Consider the following 26,654-nt stretch of genomic DNA (forward strand, 5'->3'; position numbering starts at 1 on the left):
GGCTGTGATGGCTGTGTTTGGTATCATGATTGTGGTAGTTTCATGGGTGTATAAATATGTTAAAACTTACCAAATGTACACTTAGAATGCATAATCTATGGTATGTAAATTCTACCTCCATACAGGCAAGGGTGTCACCCTCTGCACTTCACGCCTCACCCAACTCACCTGCCCCCATGACGTGACACTGAATGATGAGCTTCAATCCCATTCATGCTTTCCCACCATCTCCATGCTCCTCTGAAGCCACAAAAATCCCTGCGCTTCAGCTTTACACACCCCCAAGCTTTATATACATGGTATCACCTTGCACAAATTTGGAAATATGCTTTTATAAACATTATAATTTTAAAATTTATTCTTGTTGGAATATGTAGGCCTAGCTCACTGTAACAGCTCTGGTACTCACTGTGTGAATATAACACGATGTATTTATTCTGGTGACAAATATTTTAGCATGTCTTTTTAATTAGCAGTTTCAGTTATATGAAGGGTAAAAACAGCACTTGAATCAGACATACTAGGACATGCACTGTATGTTTATTATGACATTAAAAATAATCTAGAAATGTAACTTACACAACTTAACACAAGAGCTGCAGTATTCAAAGTAAAATCATTCAGACAATCTTGAGTTAAATTTTTAAAAAGATAAAATTAATTATTCATCAAGTATCTGCTGTGTGTCTGAGTCTCTGCTAGGTATTCTGGGCACAAGATTTAAACATAAGATGAAGCCAGGCATGGTGGCTCACACCTGTAATCTCAGGACTTCGGGAGACTAAGGCGGGCAGATCACTTGAGGTCAGGAGTTTGAGACCAGCCTTACCAACGTGATAAAACCTCGTCTCTACTAAAAATACAAAAAATTAGCTGGACGTGGTGGTGCATGCTTGTAATGCCCAGCTACTTGGGAGGCTGAGGTAGGAGAACTGCTTCAACACAGGAGGCAGAGGTTGCGGTGAGCTGAGATGGCACCACTGCACTCCAGCCCTGGCGACAGAGTGAGATTCCATCTCAAAAATAAATTCATTCATTCATTCATTCATTCAATTTAAATAAAAAACAAAACAAAACAAAACAAAAAAACAAAGTAAGATGAGAACTTTAATCCTGTGGACCTATTTATGACATGTTCATCCTCTTTTTTTTTTTGAGACGGAGTCTCGCTCTGTCGCCCAGGCTGGAGTGCAGTGGCGTGATCCTGGCTCACTGAAAGCTCCGCCTCCTGGGTTCACACCATTCTCCTGCCTCAGCCTCCCGAGTAGCTGGGACTACAGGCGCCCGCCACTGCGCCCGGCTCATTTTTGTATTTTTAGTAGAGACGGGGTTTCACCGTGGTCTTGATCTCCTGACCTTGTGATCCGCCCGTCTCGGCCTCCCAAAGTGCTGGGATTACAGGCGTGAGCCACCGCGCCCGGCCATGTTCATCCTCTTAAGAACTACAATTAATGCAATAACTTGCTAATGATATTCTTATCACACAGGTTCTTACAAAGGCATGTACATCTCTGTCCAAAAATCGAGTGAAAAAAAGACAAAATGAGAAACTAAAGAGCTGAGTGCAAATGGATAAAAGGTAAGTCATAAAGAAGGCAGGAGAAGATGGGACGAAATAGGTGACGAGGCTGCCCTGGATCGCCTATGGGCAGGTGGGCTCTGTTAAGTAACCACACAGAGCAATTTAATATCCTCATGGTCGGTGGAAACCACTTCTTGCCAGTAACAATCAACTGAGAAATCATCCCAGTGGGGCAGCAGCATTTGCAAAGTCTGTCCTAAAAGGAATAACTAAACCTGGAACTCCTAATCGTAACCAAAAAGACTTCAGAGTATAAACAGGGACAAGAATGCTGCTGGCCTTTCAAAGATGGGGCCCAATTCAGCTGGCACAGACAACAGCTTCTGTTCTGCATGGTGACACCAGGGAGCACGGCGCCATTCTGGGAGATGGCAGTGCCACTCTCAGAACTCACAGTCAATGGTAATCATGTTTGCCAGTTTCTTCACTGTCTCCAATAATTTAATAACCCACGATATCTGTCTAAAAACAGAGAAATAGAGAACTTGTATTTGTGAAAAGAAAATCCAACTAAGCTCTAAGGTAAGATGCTTACCTTTTTATACTACTGTAAAGTCAAATCCACACAAGAACAAAAACACCTGCATGAACTGTCGCCAGTGCAGTTGAGCCAGGGACAATGTGGAAACCCTTCTATGTGAGTATAGGCAGTGGACTTAAAGGAGACTTTAAGTCAGGCTTAGCAATGTCCAATCACTCAAAATTATGTAGGGGGCATCGTCAACACTTAATGCTTAAACACTGTTTGATGTTGCCAAATTTCAAAGAAACAACTTCACTCACAACATAAGTTTTTTGTTTTTTTTTTTGAGACGGAGTCTAGCTCTGTTGCCAGGCTGGACTGCAATGGTGCGATCTCAGTTCACGGCAACCTCCGCCTCCCGGGTTCAAGCAATTTCCCTGCCTCAGCCTCTCAAGTACCTGGGATTACAAGCACGCACCGCCACGCCCAGCTAATTTTTTGTATTTTACTGGAGATGGGATTTCACCATGTTGGCCAAGACAGTCTCAATCTCCTGACCTTGTGATCCTCCCACTTTGACCTCCAAAAGTGCGGGGAATATAGGTGGCCCACACCTGGCCCACAACATAATTTTAAGAAAAACTGCAATAATTATTTCATCAAAACATAAACAGGAAGTTGCAATTTGAAAGAAACACCTTTAGCGGCAAAACTGTAATTAAAATGTATTTTACTTTAACTATAAATGTTATTTTTATTTTGTTTTTCATGAATGAAAGAGCTATCTTTAAAATTCCCATTAAAAAGATTATTTTCTACTTCATATGGCCCAAAACTTGTTTGAGGTTTCATAATGGATCCAACTGGCATTCCCAGGACTATCAGATGCGAGTACAGAATTACTGGACCTGAGCAGAAAGCAACGGAGGCAAGAGAAGAATCTGACTTGCCATCAAGGACCTTAATGTTTGATGGCTATAGATTTAAAGGTTCACGCTGAGAAGACAAATACTCTAAGGACAAGCATTATTAATTTAAAATTGTCATTCACTTACATCTTAGCACTTCCACAATCAAGTCCACATCAGTGCTGAGCTTCTTGATGTGGTCGAGGTTAGCCACCGTTGTGATTGGCACATACTGGTCACTGTCCATCTGTGATATAAGATACATGTCACTAGCAAGGTTCTCCCTGTTGAAAGAAAACAATCTCTTTTAATCAATATTTCTTTAAAAAGAAGTTTCACCTACTGCAATTCCAGTTTCACAAGAGGCATGAGTGTGGCATGGTATTGCTTTGGAGTTAAATCGGAGCCCAGGACCCATCTGTTATTTGCTGTCTCTCCAGCCTCAGTTAAATTTTTTCAAAATCTCAGCCTTGAAGAGGCAGGGAGTGCAAAAGTAAAAGTATACTGCACTTTCTACAATCAAAATTCAGGAGAAGACGGTTATTTTTAAATAAGACGTAATTATTTGTAGCTGTCATTTTTGCCCTAAGAAGTATTTGAGGAGTTTATTAAAAATACATACAATTTTGTTAGGCTGGGCACGGTGGCTTACGCCTGGAATCCCAGCACTTTGGGGGGCCAAGGTAGGCAGATCACCCAGGCTCAGGAGTTTAAGACCAGCCTGACCAACATGGTGAAACCCTGTCTCTATCAAAAATACAAAAATTAGCCAAGCATGGTGGCAGGCACCTGTAATCCCAGCTACTTGGGAGGCTCAGGCAGGAGAATCGCTTGAACCCAAGAGGTGGAGGTTACAGTGAGCTGAGATCGCACCATTGCACTCCAGCCTGGGTGACAAGAGTGAAACTCCGTCTCAAAAAAAAAAAAAAAAAAAAAAAAAAAAAAAAATTAAAGTAAAGAAATCCAGCTGAATGAACAAGAAAGGAAAACATAAAAAGGCCAGGATAACGTCATTCACAAAATTCCTCCTGTAGACTCTGGAACACTCACTAGAGAGCCTATATCCAGCCCTGGCTTCCTGGCAGCCAGAATTAAAAAGAAGGAAACAGTAACTTTACCCACAAAATCCAAAGGTGAGCCACAAATCATCAGCAGTTTGGGCCATGATGAGCTATTTTCTGGTGTTTTGGTCAAAGATCAATGTTTCCTGTGAATTCTCAGGGCATCGTACAATGTAGTAAACAAGGTCCTAAGAAACATTTCAAAACTGAAAACAGTGCTGGGTTCCTGGGGACTCTGCTCAGTGTCCCTCAGTGAAGGCCCATGACTGCCGATCAAACGGAGGCCATGCAGGAGGAGGCCCTGCTCCACCCTCATCTTGGCCACCTTCCAGTTGTAGCTGATTTTGGCCCCGTGGGGCTACAGAAGGGGGTGAATGGCAGAGGGCTCACACCTGTGCCCCCCAGGGTGCTCCACTGGTGCCCCAGCACCTCTTGCGTCTACTGTGTCATGGTGCGGTATGCTCAGACTCCACACGTGGACCAGCATGGGCATGGGGAGGAGGCCAGCAGAGCCCCTGACACCTCCACCTCATACAGCCCACAGGCTTCAAGGAGCCCCTAGCAGACACCTGTGTGGAGTCCTCAGGGCTCCGGAGAAAACACCTGGAAAACCACCATCGACAGAAAACCTCACACACGGCCAATCGGTTGTTGCCACACTCAGAGAAATTACATCAAATCCAATCCCACCTTCCTTTATGTCCAGTTCTGCCACTGGAACTTTAAAGGTTTTACTAAGAAAAAGGTATTAATCAGGGGAAAAAAAAATGATTAAAAATGAGTGTTATATAAATAAAACAACTTGCTATCTCAGTGTTTGGTGTGTTTTCAGAAACAACTGGCACATTTGTTCTCAAACTTCGGTGTGAAGAGTCTGATTCAGCAGCACAGGGCGGGCCAGGCCCTTCAGACGGCACTCCAGACAGTGACCCCCAACACCACAGGGGACCACTGACATGAAGGTTCCATTCCGTTCTCAAATGTCAAAAGATTGTTATTACTCAATATTCCACGTCTTAATATTCATATATATGGATATGAGTAGATACTCCTTCATAAAATATCACATTTGTATATAATTTAACTATTTGCACGAGACTAGAAATATCAGGCATTAGAAAAAAACACCACCAGCCTTACCTAGATAAGCAGAATTCCAATGTTTTTTTAAGTACTTCCCGGGGGTCTTCCTGGCTTTCTGGTTGAGACTCATTTCCTCCTACAGAAAAGTAATAATCAACTTAGGAAAAACGGCTTAAAATTTAGGAAGCAGATAATTCAGTACAGCGGTTCTAGTGCTTTCAACTTACATTCTGACACAACTACATAAGTGTATATTGAGTATGAAAAATGCTACTTTACCTATCAAAAAAGAAAATCATGCAAAAAAACGTATTCCTTTATCCCCCAAAACAAAAACAGCACAATTTAGAAAAATAATCTAAGTCTCATGAGCAGAGTTTAGCACGGGCTTTTTCTACCAGAAATGACAAGTGTAAGTTTAGCTAATGCCTTGTCTCACTGCAAAAAGAATTTTCAAGTAACCTACACAAACACAAACACTAAACAATAATAAAATATAGAGGAAAAAATTAAAACAACAACAACAAAGATAACTGGCAAACAACCAAGGCTGGAGATCATAAACAGACAGGCTCTACAACACTAGACAGTTTCTACAACAGAGGCTTCAATTTGCCTTTCAACTTCCAGAGTAGAAGGAACAAGTGAGAACTGCTGTGTTACAGAATTCCTGTAAGAGAATGATAAATAACACCAGATCTTCAAGAGGAATTTGAAGCCGTGAATTTGAAGCTCTATAAGACAGAGCTGGACTCTGGACACTGCATAAACAGGTATTTTAATAATGTTGAGACGACAGGCACTGAAATCCTAAGAACTAAGTTTTTTTCTACATTCCTATACAAATTAGCATGGTACAATCATACATGAGCCATGCTAACACAAGAGACACTTGTATCTTAAAAGTCAAAGTTAAAGACCATGAAAAGGCAAAGACAAAGTGGAGCGTTCAGGACAAATAAGAGGGACAGGGAGTTTGTATGGTGTTATACAATGAGCTTAGTAAAAATCCACTCCCATCAGCAAAAAGAAAACAAAACTGCTAAAGCAACCATAACACAAAACCAAACCATGGGACTCAATGAGACTGAAAACTGAAAATTGAAAACACAACCTGATGCCACTGTCCATCTAGACTAAAGTGTCTCCGGGTCACTCATCTAAATTTACACTCCACCCCCCATGTTTGATAGGTGTTTACTAAATATTTCTATGTGCCAGGCACTATGGCAGGCTCTGGGAATTCAGCCTGAATAAGGCAAAGCCTGTGCTCTCGTGAAGCCAACACTCTCGTGGGAGAGGCAGATAACAGACAGTTAACCAGTAACTATATACATCATGTCAGAGAGAAACTGACACTGAGGAAACCACCCAGGATGAGGGGCAGCAAAGCCTGGTGCCGTCCAGACAGGAAGTGCCATGCGATCTGATAGAGGAGGGGTGGGGCACGCAGGAAGGTGGGAAGTGTGTTCTAAGTGGGGAGCCTCAAGCACAGGCGTCCCAAGATGGGACCTCTCAAGGGGTAGAGTTCAGCAGTAGGAGGCCAGCACAGCTGAGAAGAGGGGTGACAGACACAGTAAGAAATGAGGTCACAGAGGCTGATGTGTGTGAGTGAGATCAAGGAGGACGTTAGAGGATGTTAGAGTAAACGTCATAGAAAACCAATTCAAGGCTGACATTTTGAAAAGATCTCTGGTTCCATGGTGTAGACAGACTGTGCAGGCACCAGCCGGAAGTTAATGCAATCATTGAGGACAGGGCACTAGGGAGGACTCTCCAAGCGACAGGTGGTGCCGAAGCCACAAGGGAAGGAAGAAAAACAGCCCAGGACTGAACCTGGGGCACTCCCACCTTCAGCAGGAGGCAAGTGCATGAGGGCCAAAGGACATAGGTTAACAGCCAGCAAGGTGGGAAGACCATTAGGATACTCTGAAGTTAGGAGCCAAGATAATCACCCACTACAACATAACACAGTAGAGCCAGGTAAGTTAAGAAGTTGGAACTAACTGCTAAATCTGGGTCTACTAACTACTAACTACTGCACCAGGGTCATTAAAGAGCTCGACAAATGCTGCTTAGGACAGCTGTCTACCTGGACTGGACTCCAGAGGGAATGGAAGCAAGGAGACCTGGACTGGACTCCAGAGGGAAGGGAAGCAAGGAGACCTGGACTGGACTCCAGAGGGAAGGGAAGCAAGGAGACCTGGACTGGACTCCAGAGGGAAGGGAAGCAAGGAGACCTGGACTGGACTCCAGAGGGAAGGGAAGCAAGGAGACCTGGACTGGACTCCAGAGGGAAGGGAAGCAAGGAGACCTGGACTGGACTCCAGAGGGAAGGGAAGCAAGGAGACCTGGACTGGACTCCAGAGGGAAGGGAAGCAAGGAGACCTGGACTGGACTCCAGAGGGAAGGGAAGCAAGGAGACCTGGACTGGACTCCAGAGGGAAGGGAAGCAAGGAGACCTGGACTGGACTCCAGAGGGAAGGGAAGCAAGGAGACCTGGACTGGACTCCAGAGGGAAGGGAAGCAAGGAGACCTGGACTGGACTCCAGAGGGAAGGGAAGCAAGGAGACCTGGACTGGACTCCAGAGGGAAGGGAAGCAAGGAGACCTGGACTGGACTCCAGAGGGAAGGGAAGCAAGGAGACGTGGACTGGACTCCAGAGGGAAGGGAAGCAAGGAGACCTGGACTGGACTCCAGAGGGAAGGGAAGCAAGGAGACCTGGACTGGACTCCAGAGGGAAGGGAAGCAAGGAGACCTGGACTGGACTCCAGAGGGAAGGGAAGCAAGGAGACGTGGACTGGACTCCAGAGGGAAGGGAAGCAAGGAGACCTGGACTGGACTCCAGAGGGAAGGGAAGCAAGGAGACGTGGACTGGACTCCAGAGGGAAGGGAAGCAAGGAGACCTGGACTGGACTCCAGAGGGAAGGGAAGCAAGGAGACCTGGACTGGACTCCAGAGGGAAGGGAAGCAAGGAGACCTGGACTGGACTCCAGAGGGAATGGAAGCAAGGAGACCTGGACTGGACTCCAGAGGGAAGGGAAGCAAGGAGACCTGGACTGGACTCCAGAGGGAAGGGAAGCAAGGAGACGTGGACTGGACTCCAGAGGGAAGGGAAGCAAGGAGACCTGGACTGGACTCCAGAGGGAAGGGAAGCAAGGAGACCTGGACTGGACTCCAGAGGGAAGGGAAGCAAGGAGACGTGGACTGGACTCCAGAGGGAAGGGAAGCAAGGAGACGTGGACTGGACTCCAGAGGGAAGGGAAGCAAGGAGACGTGGACTGGACTCCAGAGGGAAGGGAAGCAAGGAGACCTGGACTGGACTCCAGAGGGAAGGGAAGCAAGGAGACCTGGACTGGACTCCAGAGGGAAGGGAAGCAAGGAGACCTGGACTGGACTCCAGAGGGAAGGGAAGCAAGGAGACCTGGACTGGACTCCAGAGGGAAGGGAAGCAAGGAGACCTGGACTGGACTCCAGAGGGAAGGGAAGCAAGGAGACCTGGACTGGACTCCAGAGGGAAGGGAAGCAAGGAGACCTGGACTGGACTCCAGAGGGAAGGGAAGCAAGGAGACGTGGACTGGACTCCAGAGGGAAGGGAAGCAAGGAGACGTGGACTGGACTCCAGAGGGAAGGGAAGCAAGGAGACGTGGACTGGACTCCAGAGGGAAGGGAAGCAAGGAGACGTGGACTGGACTCAAGAGGGAATGGAAGCAAGGAGACGTGGACTGGACTCCAGAGGGAAGGGAAGCAAGGAGACGTGGACTGGACTCCAGAGGGAAGGGAACCAAGGAGACCTGGACTGGACTCCAGAGGGAAGGGAAGCAAGGAGACCTGGACTGGACTCCAGAGGGAATGGAAGCAAGGAGACCTGGACTGGACTCCAGAGGGAAGGGAAGCAAGGAGACCTGGACTGGACTCCAGAGGGAAGGGAAGCAAGGAGACCTGGACTGGACTCCAGAGGGAAGGGAAGCAAGGAGATCTGGACTGGACTCCAGAGGGAAGGGAAGCAAGGAGACCTGGACTGGACTCCAGAGGGAATGGAAGCAAGGAGATCTGGACTGGACTCCAGAGGGAATGGAAGCAAGGAGACGTGGACTGGACTCAAGAGGGAAGGGAAGCAAGGAGACCTGGACTGGACTCCAGAGGGAATGGAAGCAAGGAGATCTGGACTGGACTCCAGAGGGAATGGAAGCAAGGAGACCTGGACTGGACTCCAGAGGGAAGGGAAGCAAGGAGACCTGGACTGGACTCCAGAGGGAAGGGAACCAAGGAGATCTGGACTGGACTCAAGAGGGAAGGGAAGCAAGGAGACCTGGACTGGACTCCAGAGGGAAGGGAAGCAAGGAGACCTGGACTGGACTCCAGAGGGAATGGAAGCAAGGAGACCTGGACTGGACTCCAGAGGGAAGGGAAGCAAGGAGACGTGGACTGGACTCCAGAGGGAAGGGAAGCAAGGAGACCTGGACTGGACTCAAGAGGGAAGGGAAGCAAGGAGACGTGGACTGGACTCCAGAGGGAAGGGAAGCAAGGAGATGGGACAGCAAGCAGACAGCTGAAGTGTTTTACAGTGGAAGATGGGCTGCCCCGGGGTGGCTTCATCTGAGATGAGAGATAATACCACCTTAGAAAGATGGGGAGTGACCCAACCATGCAAGAAACGCCTGGCACTGCAGCCAGAGGAGACTGAGGAGCAAAGACAATGACAAGTGAGGCTCTCGGGGAGATTGGAGGTTGGGCACATGGTGCTGGGAAGACACAGGCCATCTGCCTCCAGGCAAGATGGAGTCACAGGAGCTAGGTTAACTTTCCCTTTAAAACCACCAAGAAACCAAATAAGATAGATGAAATGATAGTTTTCTAGATGTGGGACATAGGGCAACAAAGGACATGGATTCCTACGTGACATGAGACTTTTTTTCTTTTTTTTCTTTTTTTTTGAGAGAGTCTTGCTCTGTCACCCAGGCTGAAGAACAGTAGCGCAGTCTTGCAACCTTGGCTCACTGCAACCTCCACCTCCTGGGTTCAAGTGATTCTCACTTCAGCCTCCTGAGTAGCTGGGATTACAGGCACACACCACCAGGTACGGCTAATTTTTTTTTTTTTATTTTTAGTAGAGACGGGGTTTCACCATGTTGGTTAGGCTGGTCTCGAACTCCTGACCTTGTGATCCGCCCGCCTTGGCCTCCCAAAGTGCTGGGATTCCAGGCGTGAGTCATCGCGCCCAGCTTGACATGAGACATTAAAGCAACCCCCACAGGTCCAGCCCACTGCCCTAAGGGAAGTCCCAGGCTGTGCCCAGGGAGTGGGAAGTCAGATGGGAACCCAGTGTATGGTTGCGTGAAAGAGAAAAAGAGAATGCAGGAGATGGGGAAGCTGAGTGCATAAGCCAGACAGCAGGAGGAGCTCCAGAGAACCGCGGGGCCCAGGCCCCAGCACTTTTGTCGGCCAGGTTCTTTGCAAAGCACAGATGTGATGAAACTACCCAAGGCTCATGGAAGAACCACCTGAGAGGATCAGAAGTGTAACAATATATGTTATTCACGTGCAGGGCCTGAAATGGTTAACCGTCCCCCCCCCCCCCCCCCCCCCCAGAAAATCTTGTGATTCCCGGAGCCCTGCCTTGGTGATAGGAAACAGGTCCCACACCACACGGTTCCACTCACACTTAACACATTTTAAAAACAAGATATGAAAGGATCACACTGTTTCCAAGAAACTTGGCTGCATCTCAGAACAAATATCAAATACTTAAAGAAATACAAAAATACTAAGCCCTGAATAAAGTAAAACTCAATCTAACCAAAAATGACCACGCATGCAAAGAAAGCAGCAGAACGGTGTGACCCGTGACAGTGAGAAATATCAACCCACAGACGTCGTCCAGACCTGACACGGACGGTAAAATTAACTGAGAAGGATGGTAAAAGTTACCATAACTGTATTCCATATGTTCACAAAGTCAGGTAAGGACATAAAAGTTACAAAAATAAGAAAGAAAAGAGAAAAAACTTATAGAGATGAAAACTCCCATGTCTGATATTAAAAATACCTGATGAGATTAACAACAGGTTAGGCATTATAGCAGACTTGGGAACCTGAAGACACAGTAACAGAAACTTCCCAAAATCAAACAGAAAATGAGAAGCACGACGAGCTCCGAGGATCAGTCAGCTGCGGACAACATCGAGCAGCTCAGCTCCAGTGTAACATCAGACCCTGGCACAGTCCGCCCCCAACCCAGAGAAATCTACACACGTGAATAGAGAGCACTGGAAACCACCACCACATGGACAAAGAGGTGTGCTTTTTTGCTTGTTATAATTTAAATCTCTTTCAAAAACAACTGACTTTTAAATAAAAATAAAAACAATATATTGTCAGTTTATAACATAAGTAACTGCAAAATGCATGATGACCAAAGCATCCAGGCCACGAGAGCAATGGTGGCAGACTGCCCTGATGCTGTGCTCTACGCGAAGCAGCACGCAGCTGCTTCACAGGTAGACTGGGTTAGCCGAAGGAAGTGGAACAAGACGCAAAGAAATCATTAAAACAGCAAAACAAAGAAGAAGGCTACTCCACAAGAAAACAGAAAAAGAGGGAAAGAGGAACGAAGAACGGATGGGACAAAAAGAAACAGAACACGCCTAGCACTCAATCTTGGTTTCTAATATCACTCTCCAATGAAGGGCCCAGTGCTCCTTGGAGAAATGGCTGATTCTAAGACTGAAGCAAGGAGAAAAAAACAAAACCAAACAAAATAACCACGAAAAGCCCTACGTTGATGGGGCATGTCAAAAGGAGCCAACCAGAACTCCTGATGGCCAAAGCTAGAACAATTTGAGCAACAAAATAAAGTAGTATTAGATTATAACGAAAAGTATAAAACAAACATTCCTGAATCCACACTGCTATAAATAGTTGAATAAGTAAATAAAGAAGAGACGAGACAAATCTCCCATACGTAAGAATTTTAAATAATTTACGAAGATTCGTGTCCTCATAGAGGGGAACTGTAACTCCCCAATTCCTTGAGTGTGGGCCATACGCAGCGACTTCCTTCCAAACAGTACAACACGGAAATGGGGAGGGAAAGAGTAACTTCACGGTGAGAAACCCAGTAAACAGCCAGGCGATCAAGATCCACACCAACAGTGATATGTCATGCTGGCAGTGTGCACCTTGACATACGTGATGAAAATGGTGTTTTACCTTCTCAAACCCATTAACACTGCAGCATCACAACGAGAAAACATCCAATTCTAATAGAAGAGGATGCTACAAACCACTTGACTAGTACTCTTCAGAACTATTATATCAAAATTACCACAAACAAGGAAAGCCTGGGAGACTGTTACAGCCAAGAGGAGCCTAAGGAGACATAACAATTAAATATAATGTAGTTCTCAACTGAGATCTTGCAACAGAAAAAGGACGTCAGGTTACAACGTATCACTACTGGTTCAGTGATGGGGACAAATGCACCATATTAATGTGAGACGTTAATGGTAAGAAAAACTGGGTGCCAGGTGTATGGGAACTATGTGTGTTCAATCGTCTCCATCTGCCTGTAAGTCTAAAACTATTCTAAAACCAACAGCAAGATGAGAGACCTAAACCGAACCAAAGCAATTACCACACTAAATGTTAACATTCTAAATGGAAAACAAAAAAGCAAAACCCAAATGTTATCTACAACAAATGCACTTTATTAAATACACAAATAGGTTAAAGTAAAAAGGATATAAGGTATACCATATTAAGGCTAGTCAAAAGAAACCTGGAATGATTACATTAACATGAGACAAAGTAAATTGAGAGCAAATACTATTACTAAAGATAAAGACAGGGGTCAATCAAGAGGCCACAAAAATCTTAACAAGTCTTCAAATACATGAAGCAAAAACTGATAAAACTAAAAGGATAGGCTGGGCACGATGGCTCAAGCCTGTAATCCCAGCACTTTGGGAGGCCGAGACGGGCAGATCACGAGGTCAGGAGATCGAGACCATCCTGGCTAACACAGTGAAACCCCGTCTCTACTAAAAAAATACAAAAAAACTAGCCGGGTGAGGTGGCGGGCACCTGTAGTCCCAGCTACTCGGGAGGCTGAGGCAGGAGAATGGCGTGAACCCGGGAGGCGGAGCTTGCAGTGAGCTGAGATCCGGCCACTGCACTCCAGCCTGGGCGACAGAGCGAGACTCCATCTCAAAAAAAAAAAAACCAAACAAACAAACAAAAAAAAACCTAAAAGGATAAACAGACAAATGCATAAATTAATAGAACCTTTCTTTCAATAGCTGACAGAACAATTAGGCAGAAATCAGGAAGCGCATAGTAATCCTGCACACTGTCACTCACCCTGACCTCATTAACACTGACAAAATATTCCCCACAGCAACAGCAAAACACATACTTCTCTCAAGGACAAATGGAATATTTAACAAGACAGCCCATATTTGAAGCCATAAAACAAGACTTAATATATTTAAAGAAATTCAAGTCATACAAAGTATGTTCTTTGACCATAATGAAATTAAACCAGAAATTAATAAAAGCAAGATCCCTGGAAAACCCCCAAATATTTGTAAACTAAATCAAATACCTCTGTATTACCTATGAATCAAAGAAAAAAAAAATCAAAAAAGAAATAAAGTATTTGAAAGTAACTGAAAATGAAACAAGGCATCTAAATTCCAGAGATTCTGCTTAAGCACTACTGATGGGGAAAATAGTGAAACTAAATGACTGTATCAGAAAATAAGAAAGGCCTTGTATTAATGAGCTCCACTTCTACCTTAGGACATAGGAGAAAGGGTAAATTAAACCCAAAGAAATCAGAAGAGAGTACATTACAAACATCAGAAGAAAGACAATGAAATAGGAAAGAGTAAAATAAATGAGAAAAGTCGATAAAATGAAAACACTAACTTTTTTTTTTTTTTTTGAGATGGAGTTTTGCTCTGTCCCCCATGCTGGAGTGCAATGGTGCGATCCTGGTTCACTGCAACCTTCGTCTCCCGGGTTCAAGCAGTTCACTTGCCTCAGCCTCCCAAGTAGCTGGGACCACAGGCGCCCACTACCACACCCGGCTAATTTTTCTATTTTTAGTAGAGATGGGGTTTCACTATGTTGGCCAGGCTGGTCTCGAACTCTTGACCTCAGGTGATCTGCCCGCCTCAGCCTCTCAAAGTGCTTGGGATTACAGGCGTGAGCCACCGTGACCAACGGAAAACACTTTTTGATAAGGTCAATAAAACTAGCAAACTTCTACCCAGATCGATTGGGGTGATAAAGACGACACAAATTACCAGTAACAGGGATGAGTGATGTAACGTGACTACAGATTTCACAGGTGATAACAGAGTATTAGGAGCAACTCTGTGCCGCAAATCCCATACCTCCGATGAAATAGACCAAATCTGTGTAAACATATAAACCAAAGCTCCCTCGAGAAGAAATAAATAAGTAGCACTATGAAAAAAGAAACTGTAGTTGAAAGCTTTCCCACAAATAAAACTCCTGCCCAGGTGGGATGCGGTGGCTCACACTTGTAATCCCAGCACTTGGAGAGGCTGAGATGAGCGGATTGCTTGAGCTCAGGAGTACAGAGACCAGCCTGGGCAACATGGTGAAACTCCGTCTCTACAGAAAATACAAAAATTAGCCAAGCATCGTGGTGTGCTACTGTAGTCCCAGCTACTTGGGAGGCTAAGGCGGGAGAATCGCCTGAGACCAGGAGGTTGGGACTGAGTGAGCCATGATCATACTACTGTACTCCAACCTGGGTGGCAGACCAAGACTCTGTAAGTAACTAAATAAAGTAAGTTTAGTAAGAAAGAAAGAAAGGAAAGAAGAAAAAAAGGAAAACTCCTGCCCACATGACTTGTTTCACTTCCTCATATGAGGAAGAAATAATACATAACCTCTCCCAAAAACTTAAATAGAATGAAAAACACTGAAATGAAAACTAGAAACCAAGATCTCAGGTGTGAAAATTCTAAGCAAAGTTTTGGTAAATGGAATCTAATAGTATATCCAAATACACTGTATCACGATCTACGGAGGTTTAGACCATGAATGTTGGTATCACATTTGAAAAACAATTAATACAATTCATCCTAACATACTAAAAAACAACAAACATATGCCTATCTGCATAGATGACAAATTACAATATTCATTCCTCATAAAAACCTCTCAGCAAACCAGGAAAAGAAGAGCGCCTCGTCCACATGATAAAGGGCACACACCTAAAACCACCACTAACGTTACACTTAATGGGGAAATACTGAGTGCCTCTCACAAGACCGGGGACAAGCCACACGTTTGTCCGTTGTTTCCACTTCTGTTCACCTTTGTATTGGAGGGCCTACTAGTACAACGGGGCAGGGTAAAGAAATAAAAGGCCTCAAGATTGGAAAGAAAGTAAAACGGTCTTTATTCTAAAATAATCCAATCATCTATGTAGAAAATCCAATGTAACCTACAAAAAAGTGCCTAAAACTAGTAAGTGAGCATAACAAAATTTCTGGGTTTGGACTCAGTATATAAAAATTAATGTTTTGATATACTAGTAACCAACAACTGCAAATACTAATTTTAAAAATCACTTACAATAGCACCAAAAAATAAAAAATACGTATAAATGGGATAAAAGATGTAAAAGACCAGTACACTGAAAACCAAAAAATACTTCTCAGAGAAATTAAAGAAGATCTAAACAAGTAAGAGATATATCTTGTTCATGGATATTGTTCAGATGTTAACGTTCTCCAGCTGATCTAGAGATTCAATGAACCCCCAACAGAAATCTCAGGACTTTGTCGATATTAACAACCTCATTCTAATTTGCATGGAAATGCAGAGGAACTAGAATTTAAGAAGAAACTCTGAAAAATAAAGTTGGAAGGCTATCACTACCTAATTTCAAGAATTATTTACAGTACAGGCATACCTCAGAGATATCATGGGTTCAGTTCCAGAGCACTGCAATCAAGCAAGTCACACAAAATTCTGTTTTCCCAGTGAATATAAAAGTTATGAGTACACTAAATTGTTGTATATTAAATGTGAGATAGCAGTATGTCCTTTAAAAAAAAAAAAAAACTACAATACCTTCATTTAAAAATACTCTAATGATGGCTGGGCATGCTGGCGCAGGCCTGCAATTCCAGCACTTTGGGAGGCTGAGGCGGGTGGAACACTTGGGGTCAGAAGTTCAAGACCAGCCTGGCTAACATGGCAAAATCCTATCTCTAATAAAAATTTAAAAATTAGCTGGGCATGGTGGCACACGCCTGTAGTCCCAGATACTTTGGAGGCTGAGGCGCAAGAATCACTTGAACCCCGGAGGCAGAGGCTGCCATGAGCTGTGATCGTGCCACTGCACTCCAGCCTAAATGACGGAGTGAGATTATGTCCCAATAAAAATGATCTATTGTTGGAAAATGTTAACGATCATCTGAGCCTTCAGCAGATAATGATCTTTTCTGCTGGTCCTGCCTTGATGATGAGGGCTGACTGTCCAGGATGGTGGTTGCTGAAAACTTGGGTGGCTGTGGCAATTTCTTAAGAAAACAGCACTTTCACCAAAGATTTCTCTGCAGCGTGTAATGCTGTCTGATACCATTTTATCAACAGTGGGACTTCTTTAAAAATTAGAGTCACTCTTCTCAAACCCTGCTGCTGCTTTATCAACTAGGTTTATGGAATATTCTAAATCCTTTGTTGTCATTTCAACAATATTCACAGCGTCTTCACCAGGAATAGATTCTAACTCAAGAAACCATTTTCTTTGCTCATCCATAACAAACAAGTTTTACACATTCAAGCTGTACATGAGATTGCAGCAATTCAGTCATATTTTCAGGCTCTACTTCTGATTCCAATTCTCTTCCTATTTTTACTACATCCGCAGTGACTTTCTCCACTGGAGTTGTGAACCCCTCAAAGTCCTCCATGAGGGTTGGAATCAATGTCTCTGGTTAATGTTGACATTTGGACCTTCCCTCATGAATCACAAATGCTCTTAACAGCATCTAGAATGGTGAATCCTTTCCAGAATCCATCAGAGGAACCATGATCTATAGCAGCGAGAGCCTTATGAAATGTCTTTTTTAAATAAGAAAATTTGAAAATCACCATGACTCCTTGATCCATGGGCTACAGAACGGATGTTGTGTTAGCAGGCATGAAATCAACATTCGTCTCCTTGTACAACTACCAGTCAGAGCTCTTGGGTGACTAGGTACATTTTCAATGAGAAACTAAAATCTAAAAAATATCTTTTTTTTTTTTTCCTGAGCAGTAGGTCTGAACAGTAAGCTTAAAATATTCAGTAAACCATGATGTAAACAGATGTCCTGTCATCCAGGCTTTGTTGTTCCACTTACAGAACACAGGGAGAGCAAATCTAGCATAATTCTTACGGGCCCTAGGATTTTCAGGATGGTAAACGGTAAATAAGCACTGGCCTCAAGTTAAAGTCACCAGCTCCATTAGCCCCTAACAAGAGAGTCGGTTTCTAATGTTGAAACCAGGATTAACTTCTTCTCTTTAGCTATGAAAGTCCTAGATGACATCTCCTCCTAATATAAGGCTATTTTGTCTCCATTGAAAATGTGTCATTTACTGTAGTCATCTTCATCAATTATCTTACCCAGATCTTCCGGAACTAACCTCTATGAGCTTCAAACTTTTCTTCTGCAGCTTCCTCACCTCTCAGCCTTCACAGAACTGAAGAGAGTTAGGGTCTTGCTCTGGATTAGGCTTTGGCTTAAGAGAATGTTGTGACTGGTTTTTCTATCCAGATCAAAGTTTCTCCACCTCAGCAAAAAGGCTGTTTTGCTTTCTTATCATTTCTGGGTTCACTGGAGGGGCACTTAATTTCCTTCAATGACTTTTCCTTTGCATTTACAGCTTGGCTAACTGTTTGGCTCCAGAGACCTAGTTTTCGGCCTATCTCAGCCTTTGACATGCCTTGCTCACTAGCTTAATCATTTCTAGTTTTTGATTAAAATTGAGATAAGTAAAACTCTTCCTTTCACTGGAACCCCTTAGAGGAGGGAATGTAGGGTTATTAATTGCCTAATTTCAATACTGTCATGTCTCAGGGAACAGGAAGGCCCAAGCAAAGAGAGAGAGAGACAAGGGAACAGCCAGTTAGTGGAGCAGTCGGGACACACACATCATTCATAGATTAAGTTTGCCATCTTAAAAGGCGTGGCTCCGCTCAAGCCTGTAATCCCAGCACTTTGGGAGGCCGAGACGGGCGGATCACGAGGTCACGATATCGAGACCATCCTGGCTAACACGGTAAAACCCCATCTCTAAAAAAAAAAAAATACAAAAAATTAGCCGGGCGTGGTGGCGGCGCCTGTAGTCCCAGCTACTCGGGAGGCTGAGGCAGGAGAATGGCGGGAACCCGGAAGGCGGAGCTTGCAGTGAGCCGAGATCACGCCACTGCACTCCAGCCTGGGCGACAGTGAGTCTCAACAAAAAAAAAAAAAGGCATGGCTCCTGGCGCCCCAAAACCAAAACAATGGCAGTAATACAAAACACCAAAGATTACCGATCACCATTAGCATTAATAATAATGAAAACGCTTAAAATACTGTGAGAATTACAAAAATGTGACACAGAGACATGAATACCGTGCGATTGGAAAAATGGTGCCAATTACTTGCTTGATGCAGGGTTGCCAAAAATCTTCAATTTATAAAGAACATGGTAGCTACAAAGCACAATGAAGAGAAGCACAATAAAGCAAGTTATGCCGACAAGCCAAGCAGTGCACTACTGGAGTCAGAGCGGGCCAGTGCATCGATGGCACAGAAGAGACAGTCCAAAAATAAACCCAGACCCACATGGACAAATGACTTCCTACAAAGGTGCAAAGGCAGCGCTGGTGGAGAGAAGCCTTTCAACAAACAGCCGCAGATTCCTACACACAAAATGAAAATAACTTTGATCCACATTTCATACGTTATACAAAAACTAACCTAAAATGGACCTAGAAATGTAAAATCTAAAGCAATTAAACTTATAGGGAATATAAACCAATAGGAAGAACCATAAAAGAAAAAAATGATAAACTTTATTATATAAGAAATTTTTAAACTGCTTTTCAAAAATACTCTTAGGAGAACAAAGTATATTGCATACCTTGGACTTATATCCAAAACATAGAAATAACTATCAAAAGTGAATAATAAAACAACCCAGTAAGAAAATGCACAGACAGACACAACATCAAGTAAGATATATGCATTACAAAAAAATGCTGCAAGTGAGAGCCTGGAAGTTATCACTCTGGTCTGACAAGTAAAAAATCTAAAAAAACAGAACAATTAACAACTCTTCTTAGATCCTAAGTAAGGTCACAAGGCAAACAACTGCTGCCATATCAGACAGACAGACAGACAGATGAATACAGAAGCGATCACAACGTATGGAGCAGAAACCTTTGCAGGAACCAGGGCGAGGACAGAAAACACTGCCCTGGAACTGATGAACTGCTGGATGCTCAGGGTGACCAAGTCTGACAGTTAAAAACTGCAGGGAGTCCCAGTCATTGGCAGGTGAGGGGGTCCTGCACTTCTGTGAGTTATACTTTCTGGAGCTCAACCAGGTCCTCATAGTGAATATGAGAGAAAAATCCCTTTGTGCTTCTGGCAGGGGTAGGAGTAAAGTAACCATTTTGAAAAATACCAGAGCACTCTGTTCTTCTTAACAAGGTCTGCTCTCAGGAAAGACAGTTTACCCAGAGTCCAACTTGCTGGGGTTTAGTCAGAGCAGAACATACCTAGAGGAAGGGAAATACCTAGCTCCTGCCCCATCTAAGAGGGGTGGAAAAAAGAGAAGCTCCTGTGAGCTTCACAGTCCAGGCCCGGGCTCACTACAGACTGAGACTCCCAGGCCTCCTGTGGAAGGCGTCCCCTGCCCACACCTCACCCTACAGCACTGAAGGTGTAGTCACCACAGTGCCTTCCACCCAGCACACCACAGCTGGTTCTCGAGAAAGTTACAAGGCATACAAAAGGCCAAAAACACAATGTCAAGACAGAGCAAGCATTAGAACCAGGCATGACAGGGATGTTAGAATTATGAGACAGGGAATTTAAAAGAACTAGGATAAGATGCTAAGGGCTCAAATGGATAAAGGAGACAGCAGGTAAGAACAGGTGGGCAAGGCAAGCAGAAAGATGGAAATCCCAAAGGAAAAAAAAGAAGTGTGACAGATCAAAACTACTGTAACAAATGTAGACTGCCTTTGATGGGCTATTAGGAGACTGGACATGGATGAGGACGTATCAGCAGAAACCTCTGTTGGGACTCAGAAAACAATACCCCAAAATGAAGGTCTCAGAAACAAAAGTTTTCTGGGGTCTTGTTTTATGTGCTTGAGAGTTGAACTGTGACCGAGTGGGAGCACTCTGGTCTCCACCATCAGGGGAGACACGATTTTCAGTTCAGGTCAGGTGGCCGGTCTGAAAACAGGAACCCAAGACTTTTTGTTCTGCACACATCAAGCGCTCAGGAGTTTGTCTTAGTAAGAGGTCCCGTGTGTGGGGGTTTTTGTCATCTCAGCTCCTGCTGCCTGGTTAGCTTGTGTCAACAAGAGTCTTTGCTAATTGAGCCCATTCCTGAGAGTGAATGTTTTACGGGGGATATCTTTGGAATTGCTTCTTCTATGTCCTCTCCAGGATCTATCCTGGACTTTCCATCAAGAGGTTATTGGATTGAGTCACTACTGGAATAAATACACCACTGAAAATTCTAAATGTCAATGGCCAAAAGATAGACGCTTTAAATCAGAATTGTAAATCTTAAACGGGATTTTAGAAATCTCATCCTAAACAACTGATAAAAACATCAAGAACAAAAAGGGTGCTTGGCATCACTAGCCACTAGGAAACACAAGCCCATTTCTAGAAAGACCCAACAGTGCTATGGTTAGCCTTAAACATTCTCTTTAAAATTAAAGAGCAAAAATCTGACCTAAAACAAAATTAAAAAGAAATGAGTTACCAAGCCATAAAGACGTGGAGGAAGCTTAAATGTATGTTACTAAATGAAAGAAACCAATCTGAGAAGGCGACATCCTGCAGGATTCCAACCCTATACATTCTGAAAAAGGTAAAACTATGGAGACAGTGAAAAAACCAATGGTTGCCAGGGGTTGGGGTAGGGAGGGGTGAGTAGGCAAAACACAGTGTGACTTTTCGGGCAGGGAAACTACTCTCTCTGATGCTACAATGGAGGGTACATGTCATTATACATTTCTCCAAACCCACAGAACATACACCACCAAGAGTGAGCCCTCATGTAAACTGCAGACTGCAGGTGATGGTGATGTGCCAATACAGGATCATCAGTGATAACACAAGCGCCCTCTGGTGAGGGAATGTGGACAGCGGAAGAGGCCACGCACGGGGGGGGGGGGAGGGGAGCATATGGGAGATCTCTATGCCTTCCACTCAAATTTGCTGTGAACCTGAAAAGTGCTCTAAAAAGACAGTCTTTTTTAAAAAAGATGTTTGATACTAGTCCTTAGGAAAATATAAGGGTCATAAGGATGTGGTGCTTTAATCTACCACTGGTTGAGAATAGAAAATGGTACCACCACTTTGGAAAACTGCTTTACCATTTCTTAAAAGGATAAACATGCCTATGAGATGATCCAGCTACTCCATTCCAAGGTATTTTACCCAAGAGAAATGAAAACGTAAGTTTATATGAAATCTTGCTGGCAAATGCTCACTTTTATAAATACTTTATTTACTGGCAAAGCCACATTTTGAAAACAATCCCAAAATCCATGAATAGGGGAGCGGAAAAACAAACTGTGATATATCCATATCATGAATACTTCTCAGCAATAAAAATAAATGATTAATTCATGTTACAACATGAATCAATCTCAAAAATAGTAACTTAAGTCAGACAAAAACAGTACACACTGTCAAATTCTATCACACGTCTGTTGTCCAGCAACTTGTGGGGCTGACGCTGGAGGATCTCTGGAGCCCAGGAGTTCAATTTTTTTTTTTTAAGAGAAAAAAATCTACAGAATGCAAACTGACATACAGTGATAGAAAACAGACCACTGGTTCCCTGGAGAAAGGAGAGGGCACAGGAAGCTCTTCCTGGTGATTGGGATGTTCATGATCTTGATTGTGATAAGGATTTTACAGGTACAGAACAACTTATCAAACTGGGTGGACAAAGCAAAGAGGAATGAAAAAGGTAACAAATCAGTAATGCATTATTTCCTCAATTCTCCTTAAGCTATGGAAAATCTGGGGTATACCTGAATATATGATGTTTATTGTACATTGGTTATGCCTCACTAATGCTTTATAGGAGTGAGGGAAGGAGTTGTGGGAGGGAGATGAAGGAGGAAGACAGAGCAGAAGGTATTCTTTTTCTTCTTTTGAAAATAGTTTTAAATACCCCCTTTAAAAAGAATCACCTTCTTTTGAAATTAAACTTTCCAGAATATACTTTAACGTGCTGTTATTTCACTTTTGATAATGTTCCCTATCTCCTATCTTCAGACAGATTTTAACATGTTATTTCACTTTTGGTAACATTATTTATCTGCCATCTTCAGGCAGATTTTCACATGTTATTTCACTGTTGATAACATTACCCATCTTCCATCCTCAAGACAAATCTTCACATCTATCTACCTCCTATCTATCTTCCATCTTCTGTACAAATTCTGACCCCAGTTCAAGATTAGGTCATTTCAATTTAGTCTGAAATTTAAATTGTTTATTTTGAACCCCTTTTACTTCCTGCCATTAGGATTCTCACTCCTTCCATGTATAATGCCCTTTTATCTTTTGTAAAAATCTGTTTTAATGATGAGGATTCCTTTCCTTTGCCATCTTAAATTCAATGGACTCTAACATGACTCCAGTTTATCCCAATGTTCTGCCATTCCCAAGTCACTAACCAGTTATTGGTAAATTAACAAGGGGGATATAATCAAATGAATTGCTGAATACCAGCACTTCCTCAGATTTAGAAAACTGCTCATATAGACAGGAAATTCACTTTAAGCAAATTCAAGATGGCAAATTTATATTTACAAGAAACAAACATGGCTTAATTTTTGTGCCTTTATAAATACTTTATTCATTTTACCAAACAATTATTATTTAAAGCAACAAGCTCCACTGAAGTTTTTAAAAAAAAAAAACAAACAAAAAACTGTCACAGAACATCTACATACACATTTTCCCTCTTAAGTGACAGTTTCTGATTTTGACAGTCTTAAGCCAGCGAAATCATTCTGCATGGCTGTGCCTTACAGCATTGAGGTCTGGCTCTCCAGCCCTGCCCAGTGCACTCCCTGCTCACTCGATAACGAAATGTCCGTGGCAAGTGGGGTGGGGGAGAGGACAGGGACTGGTTAAGAACAATTGTGGTAATACAAATGAAAACATGGGAGGCCGAGGCGGGTGGACCATGAAGTCAGGAGATCGAGACCATCCTGGCTAACATGGTGAAACCCCATCTCTACTAAAAAAATTTTTTAGTGATCCGCCCGCCTCAGCCTCCCAAAGTGCTGGGATGACAGGCGTGAGCCACCGTGCCCGGCCCAGGTTTCATCTTTTGAGACCTTACATGCTCCAGGGCACCCTCCCTAAACAAGGACTCTCATCTTCTCTGCATCCACATAAGAGTGAGTTTAAAGTAGAATTAAAAGGAGGCAAAGACAGACACATTGTTCAAAGACTGTTAACGTGCTAAATAAAAAAAAAAATACATAAAGCAGACCATAATCCCTGGGAAAATGAACCCATAAGATATGTTTACCTGTCTCGCTATTTTCAGGCAGAGAGTCATATTCCGAGGGACCCAGAGCGAGCGCGCTCATGTCTGCTGGGTCCGACTCCTGCGGGTCTGGCAATGCTGCATTCTCACGGCTCTGGTCACCATCACCACTGGCATCAGATCCTACAGTTAGGAGTTTGCCCCAAGGCAGGGTTAGAAGCATAACCTTCTCTTAGAACAAAGCTCACACTTGCAGTCACTCAACTTCTTTAACTGGATTGTAAAAGACCTCTGGCCTCTCAAGCACTGCCACATACCATGACACAGTTGTGAATGAACAACAACATCTTAAAGACAGATTAAAATGGCAACAAAAGCACAGGGCTGAAAGCCGGGGGCTGCACACCACAGCCATGCTCAACTTACCCTGTGGGCCACGGTCTGCGTGGTGGCCAGCCGCCTCCTCCCATGCGGCACTCACACCGTCAGCAGCACTGCTTGCTTCCAGATGTAACACAGGAGCCCCCCACACTTCTGCATTAGGGTTCAGCTCTGAAACCTTAGTTGCTGGTACCTAGGAAGAAATAGGAGATAGACATTTGTATCCAAATGTCAACCAAATACAATTTTACTCCTTAATGCAGAGTTAAGAGACATCTGATACAGGCTCCAAAGGCTCAGCCTATGTATTTACACACACCTTTGGGATGAAATCAGGTTCAAAATTTTTTAAAAAAGAAAATGCAGTCAGGATTCCATCAAATTCCCCCCAAGTTTTAAGTTCCTCCTCCCAAGACCAAGGCTTGCAGAGATGGGGAAGGACAGGCCTGCCACCAAAAGATTCAGTATTTCACAAACTGTACCTGAGGAATAGCTGGTGACTTCCTAGACTCCTAATAAAATCACAATTCAGGGTTTTACAAACTTGAATACAATGTAGACGAATAAAATTCTAAACAGAAAGCTTAAAAAAGTCAGCAGTGCACAGTGGCTCACGCCTATAAACCCAGCACTTTGGGAGGCCAAAGCGGGCGGATCATCTGAGGCCAGGAGTTCACGACCAGCCTGGGCAACATGGCTCTACTAAAAATACAAAATTAGCCAGCAGTGGTGGCGCGTGCCTGTAATCCCAGCTACTTGAGAGGCTGAGGCAAGAGAATCACTTGAACTCAGGAGGCGGGGGTTACAGGGAGCTCAGATCGCACCATTGCACTCCAACCTGGGCGACAGAGCAGAACTCCATCTCTAAAACAAAAAAAAGAAAGAAAGCTTCAAAAAGTCACATAAACAAAAGGTGTAGAAAATGAACATTGCTCCTGAGAACAAAGGTGTTCTAATAGGTCTGTCAGGGATACTGTAGGATAAGAAAGCTCAGGCATCCTTTGAGGAAGAAGATAAAATATCTCACATTTTTCACAGAACTACCTGTTCCCATTCCCAATAGAGCTTCAGTATCACCTTGAAAGAGAATCCACAGGTGACCATGAGGCTGCTAGTCCAGTGTTCCGGACAATGGGTTCTCAGATCACTGGGGCTGAGGCCAAAGCTGCCTCGGACAGCTGTGAACATGGGCTAAACCTCACCTGGAAGACAGAACAGCTCCCGCCATCAACATGATGCCTGGCACACACCAAGCTCATCGGCCATCACGACAGTCACGCATGCCCAATCAGTCCGACAGGGCAGAGTCCTCTACTCAAAACCCCCTGCATCAGCTCGGCTCGTCTGGAGTAAAAGATGAAGTGCCCACTGCAGTCACAGAGCCCTCCTGTGCTCACTGCTCCCTGGCCTTGTCCACTTCCAAGCACACTGACCTCCTTGCTGTCTCTAGGCACACTGGCACTTTTGCTCTCCCCATCCGTCTGTCCAGAACATCCTGCCGAGAGACTGGGGACTGGTGGTCCTTCTTGACATAGAGTATAAACCCACAACAGTCCCCCACCATGTGGATACTCCCTACTCCCTGCTTTTTCTGATACAAGCCTTTCTTATGCTTACACACCTTGAAGCACTCCCCTAAAGTCTAAAGAAAAGTCAAATGTCCAAACATACAATCCTTCAACAAACTTACACATTATTTGCCTTTTCAAATGTACCACACACCTTCACACCACAGTGTAGGAAGTCAAAGTTTCTGGAGGAAGGGACAGGTCCCCGGTACCCGGTGCCCCTTGGACCCAGGCTGCAAGCTGGGAGCAGGTACACTGCACTACCCCAGCATGAAGCACAGACACACCAGTTTCGGTGCCCAGAACACAGGAGAAGGGCTAGGAAGCACCACCATGGGCCGTCAAGAAAACAATGGGTGCATTAACAGTTTTTAAAAGACAGAATAAATCCACATTGGCTCAGGTGATGAGGCTGGTAGGAAAAAACATAAAACTATTTCTGAAACTGAGAGAAGGCGGCTGATGTGGTGAAACTTATGGTATACACTGTTCGTTCCTGCTCCTCCAGTCACTGGACCACCAATGAGCATCATGCCCATAAAACCAAATGTTTCAATGAGGACCTATCTGGAATTCTTTTTCCTTTTTTTTTAAGAACTGGTGATAGGGCAAATAATTGGGTTCCTTCAAGAATATTATAATCAAGAAACACCAATTCTTCAATTTTCCCTCTTGCATTACATCTAAATTTCATTTTTGGCCTCTGCTTCTGCACAGTGTTACCTGCACTCTTCTCTCTCATTAACTCATCTGTCCAACAAGTGCCTCCGACATGCGCACCAGCATGCTTGTGCCAGGCACAGCGCTGAGCTGGCAGGT

General features: G+C 43.9%; 1 protein-coding gene across 2 annotated transcripts in view; it reads right to left on the minus strand.

The window, feature by feature from the left end:
- LARP4B (La ribonucleoprotein 4B) overlaps positions 1–26,654 on the minus strand; it is a 125,847-nt gene that overhangs the window by 32,923 nt on the left and 66,270 nt on the right. For both annotated transcript variants that reach the window (XM_037983272.2, XM_037983276.2), the window contains exons 4-7: positions 24,313–24,460; positions 23,929–24,069; positions 5,155–5,233; positions 3,101–3,237 (exon numbers count right to left, since the gene is read on the minus strand). In XM_037983272.2, coding sequence (XP_037839200.1) covers positions 3,101–3,237; positions 5,155–5,233; positions 23,929–24,069; positions 24,313–24,460 — 505 coding nt within the window. The remainder of the gene's footprint in view (positions 1–3,100; positions 3,238–5,154; positions 5,234–23,928; positions 24,070–24,312; positions 24,461–26,654) is intronic.

Source organism: Chlorocebus sabaeus, chromosome 9 (assembly GCF_047675955.1).
Source record: "Chlorocebus sabaeus isolate Y175 chromosome 9, mChlSab1.0.hap1, whole genome shotgun sequence".
Classification (NCBI taxonomy): domain Eukaryota; kingdom Metazoa; phylum Chordata; class Mammalia; order Primates; family Cercopithecidae; genus Chlorocebus; species Chlorocebus sabaeus.